The sequence below is a fragment of the Haplochromis burtoni genome, unplaced genomic scaffold, assembly GCF_018398535.1.
Source record: "Haplochromis burtoni strain Fernald_Lab_line unplaced genomic scaffold, NCSU_Asbu1 Contig_313, whole genome shotgun sequence".
Classification (NCBI taxonomy): Eukaryota; Metazoa; Chordata; class Actinopteri; order Cichliformes; family Cichlidae; genus Haplochromis; species Haplochromis burtoni.
The window spans coordinates 232,761-252,296 of record NW_024582674.1 but is presented as its reverse complement, the minus strand read 5'-3'; the positions used below and the strand labels follow the sequence as shown (position 1 = coordinate 252,296).

The 19,536-nt window shown below is 47.5% G+C and overlaps 1 protein-coding gene across 2 annotated transcripts in view; it reads right to left on the bottom strand.

The window, feature by feature from the left end:
- Window positions 1-18,741, bottom strand: part of si:dkey-89b17.4 (zinc finger protein 646) — a 24,974-nt gene extending 6,233 nt beyond the window's left edge. Inside the window, exons 1-4 of one of the 2 annotated variants that reach the window (XM_005947145.2) lie at window positions 18,541-18,741; window positions 6,869-9,663; window positions 5,223-6,332; window positions 3,366-4,228 (exon numbers count right to left, since the gene is read on the bottom strand). In XM_005947145.2, the coding sequence (XP_005947207.1) occupies window positions 3,366-4,228; window positions 5,223-6,332; window positions 6,869-9,444 (4,549 nt within the window). In that variant the 5' untranslated portion in view covers window positions 9,445-9,663; window positions 18,541-18,741. The remainder of the gene's footprint in view (window positions 1-3,365; window positions 4,229-5,222; window positions 6,333-6,868; window positions 9,664-18,540) is intronic. The other variant, XM_005947146.2, reaches the window with a different exon arrangement.
- Between the last annotated feature and the right edge of the window lie 795 nt (window positions 18,742-19,536).

Here is a 19,536-nt window from a genome sequence, read left to right as displayed (position 1 = left end):
GGGGGGGGGAGTAGTAGTTGTGCCAAACCAGTCCTCTTCTTCTTCTTCTCTACAAACTAGTTGAAATGCAGGCGGAAAGTGTGACACAGAGAAGAGCAGGCATGGCGAGGACAACCAGACGGAGGATGGACATTTATTACTTCTGTGTTCTAGATCACACGGACTCCTACAGCACTTGACGGTCACTGCACGGCTTCACTTTTAACTTTTCTTTTTAAACTAGCACCAGTGCTGAAAACACGCACACGCACACGCTTCCCAAACAATTAAATAAAAAGGAACAAAACACCAATAAATACAGGAGGTTACCATAAAGAGGAACAGAAAGGTCGGCGAGCACACCGAGGCGTCCCTTTCAGTCTGATTTGATGAAGAGGAGGAGGAGATAAATATGGAAGAAGAGAGGGATGAAGGAGCGTCACATCATCACTCGTGAAAGAAGGCAAGAAGAGCGTCTCCGGCGTGTTTCAGGTCCTCAGTGGAGTCCACAGAGAGGGGCATTGTGGGAAAAAGGAGGGCGGGGTGTTTACATCAACACAGCTCTAAACTCACATCCTAAACACTAGCGCTGTCCATTACAAGTGTTAATAATAATGATAATATAAATAAATGAATTACTACATGATCTGTCATCTTTTTTCCTTCTTGCAGAAACGTCGAGTTCGTACAGCCGCTCGCCTCCCGCCGCTCAGGCCTCGCCTTTTTGTTTTATCATACTTACTGGGGCTGGAGAGAGGAGGGAGGGGAGGGGTCACTTCCTGTTCATACGTGTGGACGTAAAGCGCGAGAACGGACAGTTCAAGGTGGAGCTGCTGGTTTCCTGAAAGCTTTTTACGCTGCAGTTACACCTACTGAACACCGGGGGCAGGGGAGGGTTGTTTTCACTGCAAACAGCGAAGAGGTCTGAGTGTTGTCATGGAGATCGATCACAGGGGATTGTTTTCCCTCGTGTTTTTTTAATGAAAGTTGAAGGATTTTTATTGGTTTTTGCTGAGATTTCCACTTCCTGTGACCCGCAGGAATAAAAGCTGCTCGTAGCTTCTGAGTTTAAAAAGGTGCCTTAAAACTGCGCTCTACATGATGACCACCAGGAGGCGACACCTGCAGACACCAATAAAACGTTCTTCTTTCCTTGTTAAACACCTTCGGTTCAGGTGGAGGCGAGGCAGCAAGAAAATGGGTGACATCACACCGGCTACGTTTGCTTCTGGCTCGTGGCGCTGTGACATCACACTCACAAAAATGTGTCTTACTAAAAGAAGTGTAAAAATGGAAGTGAATCTACCGTCTCGAGGATTTCTGCCTAAAACCAGACGACTGCTTTTCAGCTCCACAGTCTCATTTATTCTGGAAGAGCTCGAGAGCGCCCCTGTGAGACAGGAAGTCCATGGGTTTGTTGCGTTAATGCCATCTGTTAAAAACAAATACTTCTGGGGTTGAAAGAGTGGATCTCGTGAACACGATTGTTTAACACTAACACTAACTCGACATGTCTGTTTCCAAACAGCTGGATTCAGTTTCACTCTCTGACACGTTTATTTTAGCGTCCGTCGTGAGGTCGAGGGTCGTTTGGAAGCTCCGAGTCTTTTACTCACTTTGAACCGTTTGACGCATTCAACCACCAAAACTTTTTTTTCCCTGCACTGAAAATGAAACGACGCCTAAAACGAGAAATAAGGGAAGCAGCCGTCTTTCCTGCTGATGTTCCTGAGTGTTTCCTCCAACCTCCTCCTTCAGGAAGTCTCTGATCTATAAATCTGTAGGAGCTCGAGCAAAGGAAGCAAACGTTTTAAAATACTGACAGTTAATTAACCTTTAATATTTAACAGTGAAAGGATAATTAACGATGTGTAGTGGTCGGCTGTGTGTAGACCAACGTTCTTACACAATGACACGGCGGCACCGTTAACCTTTGTTATATGATTTTTGTTAAACTACGCTAACTTTTTAACGGTTCGTGAGGCTGACGTGGAGGCAGACGAGACCCAAACTATAACCGAAACATAACGTATTACTCTCGACTTGGTGCAAATGTCTGAATACATTCAGTTAGTTTGGTGGACTTGGACTTCCTCCGTGTTGTTTTATACTTTGATCGGGTTGTTTCCTGTTAGTGTCATGCTGTCTGCTGATTGGTGAGGAAACGTAATGAAAGGAGGCGATTCTCTCTTTCTTTTTTGTTGCTTCAAAGAGGTGAAATTAAATCAGGACACTTCGCTGCATGTACAGTTTCCTAAATGAAAGCTCGGACCAACCCACGAACATCCCCGTTTAAATAAAGTTTAAATAATATAAAAAACTGGATATAAAATCAGACTGAGGTATGAACTCTGCTGGTGTGATAAGACGGAGGCCTGAGGAAAAATATTTAAACGCCAATCAGCTGATGATCAGATTAAAAGGAGTCGTCTTGTGATTCTTCATCTTACACAGACGCCCTGTCGCTGCCCATTAGTGGGCGGTGAAATGGTCCACGACCACTCCAACAGTCATTTTCACATGAGAACGTTTGGTTTGAACATATGACACGTGTTCCGCTCACAGCATTAGCGTGTTCACAAACAGGACGCGCTACAGGAAGTCTGAAAACCCTCTTTTTAAAAACTGATCACGTCTTTAATCAAACTTCAGGCGCTACGGGAGAAAGGCCATTTTAAACCGCACGCAAGCCGCAGCGGTCTCTCAGCTCCGGGTCCACACGTGTGAACAAGAAGTCAGGAAGTGGTCACCGCTGCAACACACAAGAAGACACGCACACATACACACACACGTTTAAAGCAGTCCCTCTGAGTCCAAAGTGTCCATGTTCAGTCCTAAAAGTTCCCACAAGTCATTGCTGCCTCCAGGCCAAAAGGATAAAGGTACAAAACACGAATCTGGCCTGCACGCTGTTGATCAAAACAGTCCCTCCAGACCAGATTAGAAACACTGTGACGAAGGCCACGGGAAGAAAACGTCCTGTAAACACCATCGGAAACAGGACCAATCAGACTCCCGCGCTCCATCTGGGTGCAGCTTGATGGCTGCGGCCTCGTGGTGCACCAGTCCGTGGCAGGGAAACACAACAAGGCAACATGCAGCAGGGGGTCAAGTCCAGTCTGCCTGTCAGTCAGCGTGCGGGGCAGCATAGTGCTCTGTGAGGGTGTGTGTGTGTCTGTGTGTGCGTGCGTGTGTGTGGGGCGTCACGTCAGTCTGTCCTCCACACACACCACAGCCACACATGGTCAATGAGGAAGGCTACGCTACATTTTTGGCACCTCCACAATCTTCGCATGGACCCCCCCCCCCAGCCCCACTAAGACCATCATCACCACCACCTCCCCCCCCTCACCCTGCAGCTTATATGAAGGGGCCGCCAGGCATACCCAGGAAGTTGGGCGCTCTCACGGACATGGGTGGAGGCGCCGATGAGCCGCTCCAGTGCACCTTCATGTGGTGCCTCAGGTTGGACTTGGAGGAGAAGCGCTTGTCGCACTGCTGGCAGGAGAACGGCTTCTCCTTGGTGTGGATGCGGCGGTGGCAGATGAGCTGTGTGGACACCCTGAAGGACTTCCCGCAGTCGGGGCACTGGTAGCGTTTGGGCTCAGTGTGGATGCGCCGGTGGTTCTTCAGGGACATCAGGTTGGGGAACTCCTTCTGGCATGAGCTGCAGAAGTAGGTCCCGGTCTTGTGGCTGTTCTTGTGGTTGAGCAGGGAGCTGGCGTGGCGGTACGAGCGACCGCACTGGTCACAGACATGGGACTTGATGACCTCGCTGTTGCTCCCTTGGCCGCGGACTTTGGCCACGTTGCTGGGATTGAGTCCTTGCTCTTGCATCAGGGTGAGGTCCAGGCCTGACCCCCAGCCCAGGTCCTGGGAGCCCCCTGGGCGGGGCTGCTGGGTTCTGGGCTGGCGGGGCTGCGGTGTCTGGCCATGAGTGATCTCCATGTGGAGCCTGAAGCTAGCCTGCGTGGGAAAGGCTCGCTGGCAGGACCGGCAGGTCAGCTCCCGCTGCTTCTGGTGGACACGCCGGTGGTTGTAGAGCTGGGAGGAAACTCGAAAGGCCTTTCCGCAGTCGTGGCATCGGTGGCGCCGCGTCTCAGAGTGGATACGGCGATGGTTCTTCAGGGCAAGCAGGTTGGAGTAGGTCTTGAGGCACACGGCGCAGTGGTAGATGCCGACAGTATGGGTGTTCTTGTGGTTGAGGAGGGAGCTGGCATGACGGTAGGAACGGCCGCACTGATCACATCTGTGCAGGGACAAACAAACAAGAAGAGGGGTGGAGGAGAGAGGAAGGAGATTAGCAACGGAACATGGATGTCCGATTTCAATGCTGTAGCCAAATTCATCTGGTTACCACTTTTTCTGGAGAAGTATTTCAAGTATTTTTACTAGTCATCATCTAGGATGTTGCACATACAGGTATATGATCTGAAATCCGGCTCAAAGCTTTCAAAGAAGTCTACAAAGTGGTGTACCATTAATGATTTCTACACAGGTCATAGGGGAGAGGACTGCTGGGTGGGTGAGGGAGGGAGGGACATAGGAGACACTATGGAGAAACAAGTGTAGGGAACTGGAAGGTATCTGCTGCTCCCTGCACTGCACAAATAAAACAACCTTCTGTCTCAGCCTTCTTTGGATACTGAATGTAGTGATGAGAAACCATCAAACATGCCCAAAGAACCACTACCATGCATCAAGACTCCTGTAGGTGTTAAGACTGGTGACCTGTGGACATGTGCAGTGCAGCTAGCTCCAAATACTTCCTAATCTTCCCTTTCAGAACATCAAAATGCAACAGCCCCATCACAAAACTGCAGTTTCTAATCTATTAGCTAACCAGTGTCAGAATAAACACAAAGACTGCAATCAAAATCAGAACAGAAGCAAGGAACACACAACATCAACACTTCAATATGCTGCACACAACATACTACTTAAAGAGTTCGAAAAAAACAAAGCATGTAAACAGTACATCTGAACATGACATGTTTGACTGAGGCTAGCCTAAAAATGTCTGATATATGCTAACTGTAAGCAAACGGGGTTGACTTATCTGGTCTCTCCACTAATTCAATTTGTCCAAACTTCAGAAAAATCCGAATTCCGGCACGCGTATGGTCCCAAGGAAGCCGGATTGGAGATCATATACCTGTAATAGACATGTAGAGACCTAAATTTATCTTCACTATTTGTTTGTTTCAACTTCGAAGAATCACAAACAACTGACGAGAACTCACGTGTACCGACACTCTTCGCCCTCTCCCGTGGGTGCAGTGGCCTTCCTCCTGACTTCCATGCCTACCTGGTTGTCCCCGCAGCGGTGCCTGGCCAGACCGGACCTCCCCTGGAAACTCTTCCCACAGGTGGGGCAGCCAAACGGGGTGGCGCCTTCCTCGTGGACTTTCTGGTGGTTGCGGAGGAACCGGGCCAGTCGGAAGGCTTTCCCACATGTGTGGCAGATGTGCTTCTTCCGCTGCGTGTGGATGCGCATGTGGTTGCGTAGAGCCATGTAATTGGTATAGGGCTTGTCGCAGAAGTTGCACCTGAAGTTTCCGGTCTTGTGGGTGTGCTTGTGGTTCAAAAGGGAGCTGGCGTGTTTGTAGGCGCAGCTGCATAGGTCGCAGGCATAGGGCCTCTCGTCAGAGTCCATGTCTACCGAGTTCTTCTCGGTACTGATGGTTGTCGAGGTGTTGGTGGAGGACGATGAAGGCAGGTGCTGGGCTGGACAGTCATGAGCCGCGAGCTCGTCAGCTGTGGCAAAGCCTTCGCAGCAGCCGTCGCACTCGAAATCCATCTGAGCGCCAGGGCCTTGTGGGCCTTTGCACAGGCCGGCTGTAGTGTGGGTAGCGAGCTGCCTTTGGGTGCGGAAGCCCTTGCCACACTCTTGGCAGTTGTGCTTCTTCTGGGCAAAATGGAGACGAAGGTGGTTTTTCATTGCAAGCCTGTTCGGATATGTAGAGTTGCAAACATTGCAGTGGTACTCTCCAATTTTGTGAAGGTTCTTGTGATTGGCCAGGCTGCCCGCATGGCGGTAAGTCTTTCCACATTCTTCACAGGCAAACGGCCGCCGTGCACTTTCGGCAGGATCAAACTTCTGGGGTCTGGAAGTACCGGCTGACGAGTAGGGCTTTTTGAACCCTTGGTGGCTGTATTTGACCCCCATCACCTGGCCCTTCGATGGCTCCCCTCTCATAGTCTGCATTTGAGATGGGTCAGGCTGCTGGAAGCGGGAACCGTTTGGGCCGGTCCGAACAAGGCCTTTGGCTCGGTGTTCTTCATGGAGACGGAGATGGTTGATCAATTGCTTTTGGATCTTGAAGGCTTTGCCACATTCTTCACACTTGTGCCTGTAGCAAAAATAGGCAAAGGTAAAGAAAAAAAACAAAAAAAAAAAGCAATATCTCTTTCAGTACATTTCAAAAGCAAAATGACACTTTGTAGGTATTTCTAGGGTGGCCTAAGTCAGATTCTTAATAAGGTTAGCAGTTCTCAGCAGTTTTACTAGCCTCAGACCCCTACCTACCTACTTTGGCAACAATTCTCCTGTACTTCAAAGTTTAGATGAAAACCAATGAAAATGTTATCCATAAATCTTGCCAACTAAAGTCAAAAAACTCACTTTGACAGAATGAGATCGTTATTAGCCAAACAGTTTTAATTTGTCACATGCCTCAATTGGTGCTCAGTACCTATAACTGTAAAATAGCTACAAAATTTATATAAAAATAAACAAAACTTTATTAACGTCTTTACTTTATTTACAAAACAAGAGTAACATGATAATTTTGGATTTGACCTCCAGTAGGCACTACCATTAACTGTTTCTAATGTTAACTTTTTAAAGAATTTGTTGAGAGACATTCGAAACTTGCAGAAGGCCTACCTCTTTAAGTCAAAGTGGGTCCTTTGGTGATTCTTGAGAGCCAGCAGGTTGTAGTAACGTTTTTGGCAGACAAGGCAACGGAAAACACCGGTCTTGTGGGACTTCTTGTGGTTAAGGAGAGAGCATGGGTGTCTGTATCCTCGCCCACATTGGTCACACTTGTGGGGCTTGTCACTCTGATCGACCATTGGCCTACGTCCATCTGCGCCAACGTCACAACTTCTTCCAGCGACACCACCGCCAACGCCCTCTCCTCCAGACATCCCTTTGGCTCCATTTAGGCCGGGCTTGTTCATCGAGTTACCTCGATTCTTCCCAGGGCACAGGTGGGTGATCAGATGGTGGCGATCGGCGAAAAACATACCACAGTCAACACAAATGTGGCTCCGGCCATCCATCTTTTCGTTGCCGTTGGCTGAACTCCCTGCAATACCCTGTTGCTGACCATCTGGCCTTTGGGGCCCATGGATTAACTGATGATTCAGGAGATCCTGCTTTCTGGCAAAAGTCTGGCCACAGGTACAGCAGATCATCCTCCAGTCCTGCTGCAGGTTGGAGGGTCCTGGCCCTGTGGGGTTGTTGGCATGACTACGCAGGTGACTTCTGAGAGCTCTCAAACTAGCATAGTGGTTGCCACAAACTGAGCACTGATACACCTCTCCATCATCATCGTCATCTTTGTCATTGCTTCCCATTCTCTTGCCTCCACTTTGAGGATACTGTCGTTGACTGCCGCCTTCTTTCAGGCTGCTGGAGCTTCCAGCAGGCAGCGAGGTTCCACTGGAGCTATGGTAGTTCATATTCCCCATAAAACCATTGGACATATTGGCCTGCTGCTGCTGCTGGCCACGGCGGGGACACATGTGCGACTTGATGCCAGACACATCGCCATACATCTCACCACAGTCGGCACATACGTGTCGGTCGGCTTGCCGGTGAGCAGAGCTGCTCTGGGAGAGTGAGCTGCCATCAAAGCGATCATGGAACTCAAGAGAGTCTAGCCCACTGCTGTGGCCTCCGTCTGGTACAAAGTGGGCAGCTTCGCCGAGATTTCCTGGCAGGGAGATTGGAGTGGTGGCACCACTACCTTCCTGGACGTAGCTCTGCTGCGAGTCCAGAGTCAGGGGCTCTGGGGATAGCCAGTCGTTGCTGTCATTGTTAATAGGCTGATTGGAAGGACGACCCTTGTGGCTTCGTAGGTGGCTATGTAGTGCTGCCAGGTGAGGGTACTGCTTACAGCAGATGGTGCACTGGTAGTGGCCCGTTTGGTGGCAGCGTTTGTGGTTGACCAGGCTTCCTGCATGCCGGTAACTTTTGCCACACTCCCCACACTTAAAGCGCCGCTCTTCATCATCTGGAGAATTAGCCTGGGGCACACGACCTCCTGATGGGGAGGCCACCGAGCTCTGGGATCCAGAACTTAGAGTCTCCGAGTTGAGGATGGAGCTGTCCTGACTATGGGATGGAGGGTGGGGATCATGAGTTAGATAATGGACTTTCAGTGTCTCCAGATCTGGGTGTCCTGCGCCACAGTATGCACATGTATAGATGGGGTTGTTGACTGGAGGGCCCATAATGGGGTCATAGGGGCCCCTCTTCTCAGTCGGCACTGGTGGCAGAGGCAGAGGCAGAGGGTCCCCCAGCGCCGGCGTGTATGCCGGGGATCGAACAGCACTCAGATTATGAGGCATGATGCCTGGAAAACTCCGTGGCAGGCTGAGGGTAGGTGAAGCAGTGTTGTGCAGCAGAATGTGTTCTTGGAAATCTGCCTTATTTGGCAGCGCTACCTGGCAGAGGTGGCAGAAACAGGCAGTGGTGTCTTCACTTTGAGAGGACTGAGTGCCAGTGCTGCGCTCCGAGTCGTGGAGGCTGCTGCTGCTACTGCTGCTGCTCACCATTGAGGCCCCAGGGGTCTTGAACTTCGAGTGAGTTCTCTCGTGGCTGTTTAAGGCAGCCAGGTTGCCAAATTGTTTGAAACACACAGAGCACTTAAACGTTCCTTGTTGGTGACACTTCTTGTGGTTCACCAGGCTACCGTGGTGCCGGTAAGTTCTGTCACACTGATCACACTTGAAAGGTCTGTCCCAAGCGTCGTCGGATTCAGGGGAGCCTTTTTTTCCGTGTTCGTCTGTCTCGTGGCTTTGCAGGACACTATGTCCCATACCACTATTGTTCAAATGGGAGCGCCCAAACCCGTCCGAGAGGTCCTGGGTGAGACCGTAGTCCCTCTCGTCGTGGCCGGCTTCTTCGGGCACTTCCTCGCTTTCTTCCTCTGTGTGTGCACTACTAGGGGATAAAGTATGGATCCGTAAGTGATTTTTCAAAGCTACTGCGTTGGGCAGCGTACGTGTACAAACAGGACACTGGAATGATCCAACTTCGTGAGATTTTTTATGATTGGCTAGACTAGCTGCGTGTTTATAAATTCGTCCACACTGTTCACACTCAAAACGACCGGTCTCTTCTTGCTGATAATGTGCTTTCATATGTTCTAGAAGACTTGGAGTACTCGGGCAAACCATATCACATTCTTTACAGGGGAAACCCTTGGCACGACTCATATCATGCATTGCCATAGTACTCTAAAGCAAATCGTTTGGAGGGAATCACGGTTCACAACAGAGCAATGAACAGTGATGTTGAGGAGGTGGGGGAGGAAACGGTAGGGCTTAGCTCTTTAGCTGAGGGCAGCAGTGGAGGCCATTTTCTCCCTGGGAGCCGTCAGTGCAGGTCAATCAGGACCCACCCCGGGAGGTGGCGGGCCTGCGGGGGTCACACCGGCCAATGAGGTATCACTGTGGAGAAACAAAAGAAGAAGAAAAAGAAAACAGGTTACTCAAAGACCTACTTATCTTTTTTTAAAATCTCGAAGTTCAGTCCAGGTCCCTCAGTTTAAGTTTCAGCTATTTGCTATTGATTATAACAGAATCTCAAAATGACTGGGATATTCAGGAAAGCCCTACAAAGATCATTTAAAAGTCTTCAGCACTGTATGACATCAATTGGGGATTAAATATATCGATGAAGATTAAGGTGTGTATTAGCAAAACAACTGATGAACTAGTTTCTCATTACCCTGACAAAGATTGTGAAGCCTGCGCTTGCTGAATCTGTGTGTTTTATTAATATAAATAGTTTGGTCCTAGGTTCTGTTATCATTTTAATTTTCTTTATTATGCTTTTGCATCACAAATTATATAGCTGGCTATATTATTCTTATTCTTATTCTCATGTATATATCTCATGTATATCTCATGCACATATCTTTCTTTCTACATAGCACTTTAATTCTTGCACATATCTTTCTTTCTACATAGCACTTTAATTCTTATTGTTTGCACTGAAGCACCGCAGCAATTTCCTAATGTTGTAAACCTCAACATCTGGCAATAAACCCCATTCTGATTCTGATTCTGATTCTGAGAAATGGTGATCTTAAGGATCAGCAATAGTCCGAGTGATCACTAGCAGCTTGCTAACCACAACAATTAAGTAGCACAGTTGCACAAGCATCAGCTGTAGCTTTAATAAAGTGTCAGAGCAAACATTTCAAATTAGTTTAACTGGAAGACTCTAGAAACAAAATATTTTTTATTATACCAATAAATGACCGTTAAATGGATGTAACTTCTTTGTCAGAAAAAAAATAAGGCAGTGGGTAAGTGCTTTAAATCTTCATGTTATCTGAAGGCCATCAGACAGCGATACCTGTGGTTGCAAAAACATTTCCCATCTTACAGAAACTAATTTCTTAGCTGATCTCTAAAAATGTCTTGTAGTTCGTGGTCTCAGTTGTTTTGTGTCATACTGTTCAAAAGTGACTTCTATCTTGCGAATTTTGGACAGGACAATCCGACTTGTGAATGGATCGGCCCTGCTGGTCTCTGGCCATACGGCATACCGCTGAGCTAAACCGGCGCCCAGAACTGAAAGACTTTAAACCAGTTCAGTCGTCTTATTATACTGATTCCCTTGTTCCTAGCACATGATGCTCAATAACAAAACAAAATGAAAATTTATTAAAATTAAAAACAAAATCAGTGATCACCACAACTGACCACCGAAAACCCCCAAAACCTGACAGAAAATAGTCACATCGGATTAGAGCGGCCCGAGAAACGCCTCAAATTATCCTTGAACCAAAGAACAGGGTTTAGTTTAAGACTCCAGACATGGGCACACCTTTGTTTACCGTTTAAATAGCCTCACTCTCTCACCCTCCCCCGTCCATGGTCAGGTAAACCTGATCCAGTCCTAGTCGCCACAGCAGGGTGAGAGCAGAAAACCACCTGATCTGCACGATGATAACAGAGCAGCAGGCCAAACTTTAGGAAACACGTCAGGTGTAATTCAACCTCCTGATTTATTTGAATGTGACAACTTGTTAAAACTTCTGTAACCCCTCCAATGTGTGAGGCAACTCCATTTATATTTTAAGAGAAATATTCTGAAACTATTTTGATATTTAAAACATCAATTTCCAGTTTGAAAAATGTGCTGCTTTTCCGTGTCAGTAACGGTTGGATCACTTTTATGTTCTGAGAAGGGAAAAAATGTAAAAGTTTATTTTTCACTCATTAGACACAACAGTTTGATTCAAATCTGCCTCGATCAAATAGTTTGTGTTTTCTGTAAGGACCCCAGTGGGATGCAGTCTAACCGATCAGAGACCGAACCTCTAAAGTCCAGATTAGTTGGACTTTACATGTATGACTGAAAAACCAGAATATCAGTGATGCAGGACCTGATCCACCTCACTGTGCATTGCACTGCCTATAAAACTACAAACGGGACCCCTGCATTGAGCACAACGTGAGTAAATACCCACAAATAATCACTGTTGTTTGGATTAAATTCAGACCCATAATGCAGGAGGAGGAGTGGATTTTGTGAAATATGGATGGATGGCAGCATGGCACTCACTCAATGCTTCTTTGACCAAGTGTGAGAAGAAAATGAGACACTTAAAGAGGACAGGCTCAGTCGGTTAAAGACAAGAAAGCAGTCCAAGCGGACGCGCTGATGCTGCTGATGAATCGGTCCTGTTTGGGTTTGCTGGGACTGAAAATGCTCCAGTTTATTGTATGGTTCCAGGAGCAGTTGCTGTGTTTCTGCTGGTTGTGGAGGCGTGAGATTCAGGTTTGTCCAGACATCGCGTGACAGTGAGCGCTGCACCTGTCAGCGAGTTTCACTGGGAAATAGAGAATTCCCTTATTTTCCAGATTAAAGAAGCACAAGTGGAGGAAATGTCGGTCAGCTTGGCCTTCAGGTGTCGCGTTTTGTTCCACCGACAGCTCAAACGTCCTCACTCTACAAAAGCCACAGCTCCACTTCAGAAACGGCTGAAATTTAACTACAGCTCGTTAAAATGTGCTCTCCAAAACCACAACTCGCAGAATTATACAAAAGTATATCTTAAAAAACAGTTTAAAATGCTTGTGATTATTTTTCTGAGTGAGACATTTGGTGGAAGTCTGACACAAACTGATCAGGAATCAGTTCAACAGATCCTTCAGTGGGATTAAAGTGTCTGCGTCCTTTTTAACAGGCTCATGTGTAATCTGTAATCTGTGGCAGATTACAGCAGCCGTTCGTGTTCATCTCATTACACACAGCTGGGTTCAAACACTGGCTCGAGGCCCGCTCAAAGACTTTCCAGGTTTCTCCTGATAACACAGATCCCTATAAAACTCCAACACGAGCTCATCTCTGCAGGTTCAAGCCTCGGCCAGTGTTTGGCTTAAACACCGTTCATAACGTCGGTGACGTCAATAACCGCGCATATGAACAAATCTGAACATGAATCACAGCAGAGACGCACAGATTTAGATTTTCTACAACTGACGCCTCAAAGAATTATTCTTTTTTAAGAGTGAAAATGTAAAATATTGTTTCTTACGTTTTCTGAGGGAGTTAAAGAACTGTCACTTCACTGTCACTTAAAATCTATGAGCTCAAATTGTGGTCAAAATTCGTACTTGTAACTTGAAACTTGAGTGCAGAGTTTCACACGTATTTTTTGGCTAAATCCACACACAAATCTTTTTTACACATACAAATCCTGATTTACAAGTACAAAATATTTATGACCACAATTTGAGCTCATAAAAATCATTTAAAATAAAGTCCTCCAAAGCCACAGTCCAAACATCGTCTCCGTGTGCAGGACTTTATGAAAAAGAAATATATACATAAACCTACACAGTTTGTGTATCAGGCTGTTAACATGGGGGTCAATGGGTACGGGCTCTCTGCTGCCTCTGCTGGATGTCAGAGGAACTGAAGCGTTTAGAACACAAAGGGTCTCATGGGCAGATTTTCTGATGGCATTACAACTGAACCAGCCTTTGCTTACGATGGTTTTATAGAACAGCCAACGTCTACAACGACTGATCTGAGATTTCAGCTTAATTTAAATGTGAGCAAACCGAGAGGCTGCAACCTCCTGTTAGACATAGTAATGGACCGCCGAGCTGGGTCCTACGTAAACATCACCACCTCAGCTTCAAACTGCCGACTGTGATGCAGCAGCAGACAGTATAAATCTTAAAGCTTAACTTTATGGACCACAGCTCAGGCGTTTCGTGAAGAAGGAAACACCCAGATTTGTGTTAAATAACATATCACAGTTATGTGTGTAGTCTCCACTGGAGAATCTCTGAGCAGGAAAAGGCCCGGAATACAGATGTTGGCTAACGGGAAAAGAGCGTTGACAGGAAGGAGGATCAAACGGTTTACAAGCCGTCACGGGCGATAGCGTCAGCACTACGAGGACACCACCTGGTCATCAGGTGGGATTTAAGGTCTCGGGTTTGTGTTTATGTTCTCTTTGGCTGAACAGAGAGGAATTATGGGAATTCAGCTAAACAAACTTGCTCTAAAACCCAACAGCACCCAGTCAGCAGCGAATATATCAGCGGTGAGGCTAAACTACAGGACTGATCAGACACAAATATACCCAATCATGTCTCATTAAAGGTGAGCTACCTGTGAGAGGACAGAGGTCACCCGGGTCTCAAATGTGGTGCTGCAGGTTGGAGCTTTACGTGTCTGTGGTTTAGTCGACATGTTGTTGGATGTTTGTTAAATATAAAACATGAGCATGAAAACCTGAGCTGAGCAGCACAAATCGGTCCAGGAACTCAATTAAAACGATTCAAGAGGAAGCAGAGCCGGATTGTCTGCGCAAGAAAAACACGCCAATCTCCACACAAAAATATTTACCGTCGTACCGTTATCACCACAGTCGTTTCATTAATGAGCAATTAACAGATTCACCGGTAATGAGCGAGAAACAGAAGAACAAAGAAAGAAAGGAAGGAAGCAGGAAACGAGGTGAGACACGAGGGGAGGCGTGGGGGAGGGGAAGGAATGAAGGAAGGGGAAAAACAGAAAGAGGGGGGAAAGGAGGGGTTGGGGTGGGGGGGCTGCAGTGGAAAATAAAGGTGTGGAGGAGGGTTTGATTGGCAAGAGAGGTAACCTGAGGAGGAGGAGGGGAGGCGCTGACGAGCTGCAGTCTGACAGGCAGGAAGGCAGCAAGGAAAATAAACAGCAGCAGGAGCGAGTGAAGGATGTGAGGGGAAACTTCCTCTACATCTCCCTGCAGAGCTTTTACCTGCAGAGCCCCCCACCTCAGCCCACAGGCGGCACGATGCCTTCACCAGCGGGGACACAAGAACCAGATTGGTGCCTTTTCCTGCACATAACCGAGCATCATCGCCTCAGAGCAGGCGAGTGCTGTGTTTATCAGAGCCGCGGTGCATCAACGTGTTCAGCTGACTTTGTTATCTTTATCATCCTTCTTGATCATTATGAAGCTTTTCGTTTGTGAACTCGGGCACTTTTCTGTTTTTTGCTTCTTGTTTTTTCTCCTTGCAGTTCCTCTGGGGTCCAGCAGAGGCAGCAGTGACTTAGTCCCCATAGACTCCCATAGAAGTTAAAACTGTACAGCAGAACATAACATGTTTACTGCAGGATAAAGACGACAGCAGTAGCTGCTAATAAAGTTTGGCACATCTGTAAGGACCATTTACTGATGAGTCGTTACTCAAGAAAAAAAAACAGCTGAAAAAAGACGACTTTTTCAACGTATTTGTCAGACTCTCAGTAGGAAACGGAGCATCTGACACTGCATCGCTGACGACTTACTGTCCACTCTGTGTGAGGAAGTAAAACACATGACCGACATGTAAAGGAGAGATGGACTTGTTACCAGCCACGTGTTTAAAACCAGCCTGCCCATTACTTCCTGTCATGTGTCTCCTGCTCCACTGATGGATGTCCATTTTAAACACAGCCAAGTTAATAATGAGCCCACTGTATGTACAGTAATCCCTGAGAGCCCCAAGTTCAGGCTGCAGACTGATTGACACTCAGTTTATCAGTGTTTTCATGCCATTGCATCTCTACGAGGTCAGAGCTGTCCAGCTGGGACAGCCAAACAGAAGATGTGGACGCATTTCTATTATTTATTTATTTTTTTAAACCTAATGATGCAAAAATTTGCTTTCTAGAAATCGCTGAAAATTCCCCAGCTCATTTACATTAAGACTTTTCTCTTACAAATTTAATAAAATCTTTTATTCTAATATGGCAGCGAGACATTTTCTCTGCCTAAATATGTGCTGGTTAGGATGAACGCAGACACCTGAGCGTGCTCTGTTACTTTCATGTAAAGGAAACGATCGAGGAGAAGATGAGACATGAAAGCGTGAAGCCTCCCAGTGTGTTAAACAGGGACTCTGTGAACCGCGCTGCTGTAGCAGAGTCCAGGAATAAACGGAAACGAGCAGGTCGCCCTTAAATGCCAAGGTTACGTTCAGACCGCCACTGCGACGAGTTTTAATGATGGAGAGGAGAGGAGGAGCGGGGGGAGTAAACAGGGAGGAGGTGCTGCATTCGGCCAGATGTTTGATGTGGGGACAAAGAAAGCCCACGGCAGTAGCAGAGGCGACAGGAGACGCCACCGGCGAGGGAAACAGGCCAGTCGTGATTTCATTACAGAGTAACCTGGCGTTCATTTCCTCGCTGTTCAGTCACACAGACCGCAGATTAAAGCGCTGCAAATTTATTTCTCCTTTACAAACAAGAACAAATCACACACTCCATTTAAATATCAGTGATTTGACTCTCCAACGCTCAGAGTGCTCATGTTTTATTGGCTGCGGCTGAGCGTCGAGGCGAATCTGAAACACGAAGAGGGACCTGAAATTTAAACCGTCTTGTTAGCGCTCTGCCATCAGCCACAGGTAGGCGCAGCTCTACCTGTGGCTCGCATGAATCAAACAGCTGAAGTGTGTGCGGTCCACGGTGGATCTCAGATCCTCACTGACCTTCAGTTTCTCTGACTAACTTAAAGGAGACGCTGGAATATTTCTGTAATACACTCAGATTACTTCAAACTGCGCATGATCGAGAATAAATTATTTCAGAATATCTGCAGCATTTTATTTTTTAATGCATTCTGCATGTTTACCTCCGAGTACTTCACAGAATAATCAGAGGACAAATTTACAGCGACTACACTGAAAATAATCACATTTAATCAAATTCCTGTAGAAAAAGTCAAATTCCCTCTCTGCTGCTTTTCCATCTCATACATGATCAATAGTGAATATTTGGAGGCAAAGAAATTGATTTGAACACTTTCAGCTTTGAGGTTTTTTTTAATGGAGTAACAAAGAACAACCTACCTAATGAGAATAACGGCTAATACAGCCCTCATGTTTGACCATGTGGCTTATCTTACAGTATTCAGATTTGCATATTATTAAATAACAGTTAAACACTTATTAGAGCTCAATTACTCAAAAGAAAAATCAGCAATTATTTTTACAATGCATCACTTCCTTTTTCAGACAAAAAGACTGTTTTTCTCTCGTATACGGTCAATAAAGTGAATTTATGCAGGACCAAGTCAAGCAATCTGCTTCAAACCCTTTCAGTTCAACAAAATCCAATTAAAAGGAAGAAACTGTATAACAAAGAGAGAGAGAGTTATTTGAGATTTTAGTGTCCACATTTAATTTTTCTGCTTTTGCTTTGCGTCTCTGAACTTATAGTTGAACCAAAGATTTCACTTCCGTCCCACGAGCATCACAGCTTTAGAAACTTGTGTTTTCATGTTACAGCAAATCAAAAATATCTGATATCTTCAGGAAAACGAAACCTTTTCCCCGCCCGAGTGACTCTCAACATTTCAGATCCTATTCAGTTTTTGTCCCCTGTGTGAAAAGAACAAACTCATTTTCTTCATGTTGAAAATATCTGAATAATGACACAAACGAAAGTTTAAAAATATACCTGACACTCAGGCTCATACAGTTTTTCTACACATGGATTCATATGATGTCACACAGAGTGGACAGAAGCTCCACCCAACTTTGTATCATATCTAAACGTTTGTGTAGTTACACACCTCTCCACTAAAAGTAAAATAAACAACTGAATTTTTGTGGGCCACCCCCCTCTCGCCCAGTTTGTACAAATAAATAAATAAATAGATAAACTCAGCGCCCATCTGGTGTTTCACTCTTTAAGGATTACGCTGAACTGCAACACATTGTTAACACTTAACAGAGCCGCTTTGTGGCTGGGAGCCCACGTACGGACCCGAGGCTGCTCACAGAGACATCCACGGCGATAATGTGGGTCAGGTTTTCCACACGAAGCGTCTCATTCACACTGGGATGTGATCGGGCCCGGGAGCGGCAGCCAATCAGCAGCCTGTCACTTTTTCCTTCCATCATGTAAACAAACCGCCCTGCTTCGTTAAACTACCGCAGGATCAAAAGAGCCGCTGCGCTCGCTCCCGCCGCGGTGTTCCCCGCTCCTCTCTGCCCGGCGAAGGCAGGTCTGCCTCCAATGTGCGCAGCGGGGCTCCCTGACCTTGGCTTGTCTCCTCTCGGTCGGGATTTGCTGGGACAAAGCGGGGCATCTTCTCCTCGACACCCGGCCGACATTTCCTCCTCCAGACCGCAGCTTTCCGCCACTGGGGGAGGACGGGGTGAGCGATGGGGGAGACGCCTGTGGCTGTTTTCCTATGTGATGCTCTCAGCAGAGCTGGTAGATCACCGGCAGCCATCAGCCCACTTTCACTGATACCCCATCTCACTCGGAAAATGGCTTTCGAGCAGCGAGCCATTTTCCCCCAGCTAACGGGGTTAGCTCGCGTTTTAGCCCCGCAAACGGAGCCCGCTGGTGGTCTCCAGCTGCGGGCCGAGCGGGGCTCACTGAGCGAAACACGACGCAGATTGACGGCGGAGTGAGTCCCGACCGTCTCAGTCTTTGTATAAGACGCATTTTGTAGAGAAGAAGCGCTGAAAGCACGCGCACGCACACACGCACACACGGCCGAGCTAACGCTAGCGTTAGCACGCGGCTAGCCCGTTAGCAACCCCCCGCTATGACAGAAAGGGGGTATAACGGAAGTTCAACACAAGAAAAGCACAAACAGACACACAAAAACACCGTGGCTGGGCCGCACACGCCACCGAGAGCCCGCACTTTACTCACAAGCGAGGAGAAGCTGCAGGAACTCGCAGGGGTTAGCATCCCAGATAGCCTTAGCAACCCCAGGCTAGTCCGGAGCGACACAAAGATCTCGACAAACACACCGCGGCCCCCTTTGATGGAAAACCGCGTTTTCGAGGCGTTTCGCAGCGCACACTTACCCCTCAAATGGCCTCTGCGCCCGCAGGGTGAACGATGCACGGCGCGGAGATGCAAAATGAGCCACTTTCACGGATTAGGCATGATTATTTTTCCTCCCCTGCTCATCACCGACTTTTGGTTGTTGGCTCGGTCCCCCTGCCGCCGCTTCAGCAGCGTACTTCCTGCCGCTGCCGCTGCTAGCCGAGCGCAGCGCCGCTCGGTCGCACGCGCGTCATCACACGCACAGTGAAGTCCTCTCGCCGCTGTAGCGGCACGGCGCGCTGGCGGCGCCGGGCTCTCAGGGCTCGGACTCAGCGGTGTCCATTTTGGCGCAGACACACCGACCGCAGCCCGGCCCGTCAGGGAAAAACAGAACCGAGCCGAGGGACTCGTTCAGGCGCTCACACCTTGGGCCCTGCAGTCGCCTCTGTGTCGGTCCCTGTGCCCACTAATCAGCCGCCAATTATTATTCCACTCAGTGCGGCACCGATCACACAGGTGAAGGTGAGGCCGGTCTGCATGACGCACAGACTCGTGCTCAGGACTGGACTCAGTGTGACCATTAAACACTCACCTGTGTTGTTCTGTCCCCGCAGCAGGTTCACACCCACCTGAAACATGCTACACTTTGCATCATAACGGTAACTTTGGGACTTTTACACACTGTAGTAAACCTTGCTCAACAAACCCAGGTGATATGATGTTATATATGGTGTATAATATGTGATACAGGTCTCACAGGTGTGATGGTTTCTGGAGATGTTGCTGCAGCATGTTCCTGCATTGCTGATTGTCTCCCAAAACAGGGATGGACAAAGAAGTCTAAACCAGCCTTCTCGGTACAGCACATCATTTTCAATCATTCATACATTGTAGCTCAGATGTTGTGTCTCTGGGGTATACAGATGGTTCTGAATCTCTGAGTCCACCCTGGAGCTGACTCCCTTCAGTAAGAGCATGCTCACATTTCCCACAAACTGTGTTCGTCCTGCAGATCCTTCATAAAAACACAACAT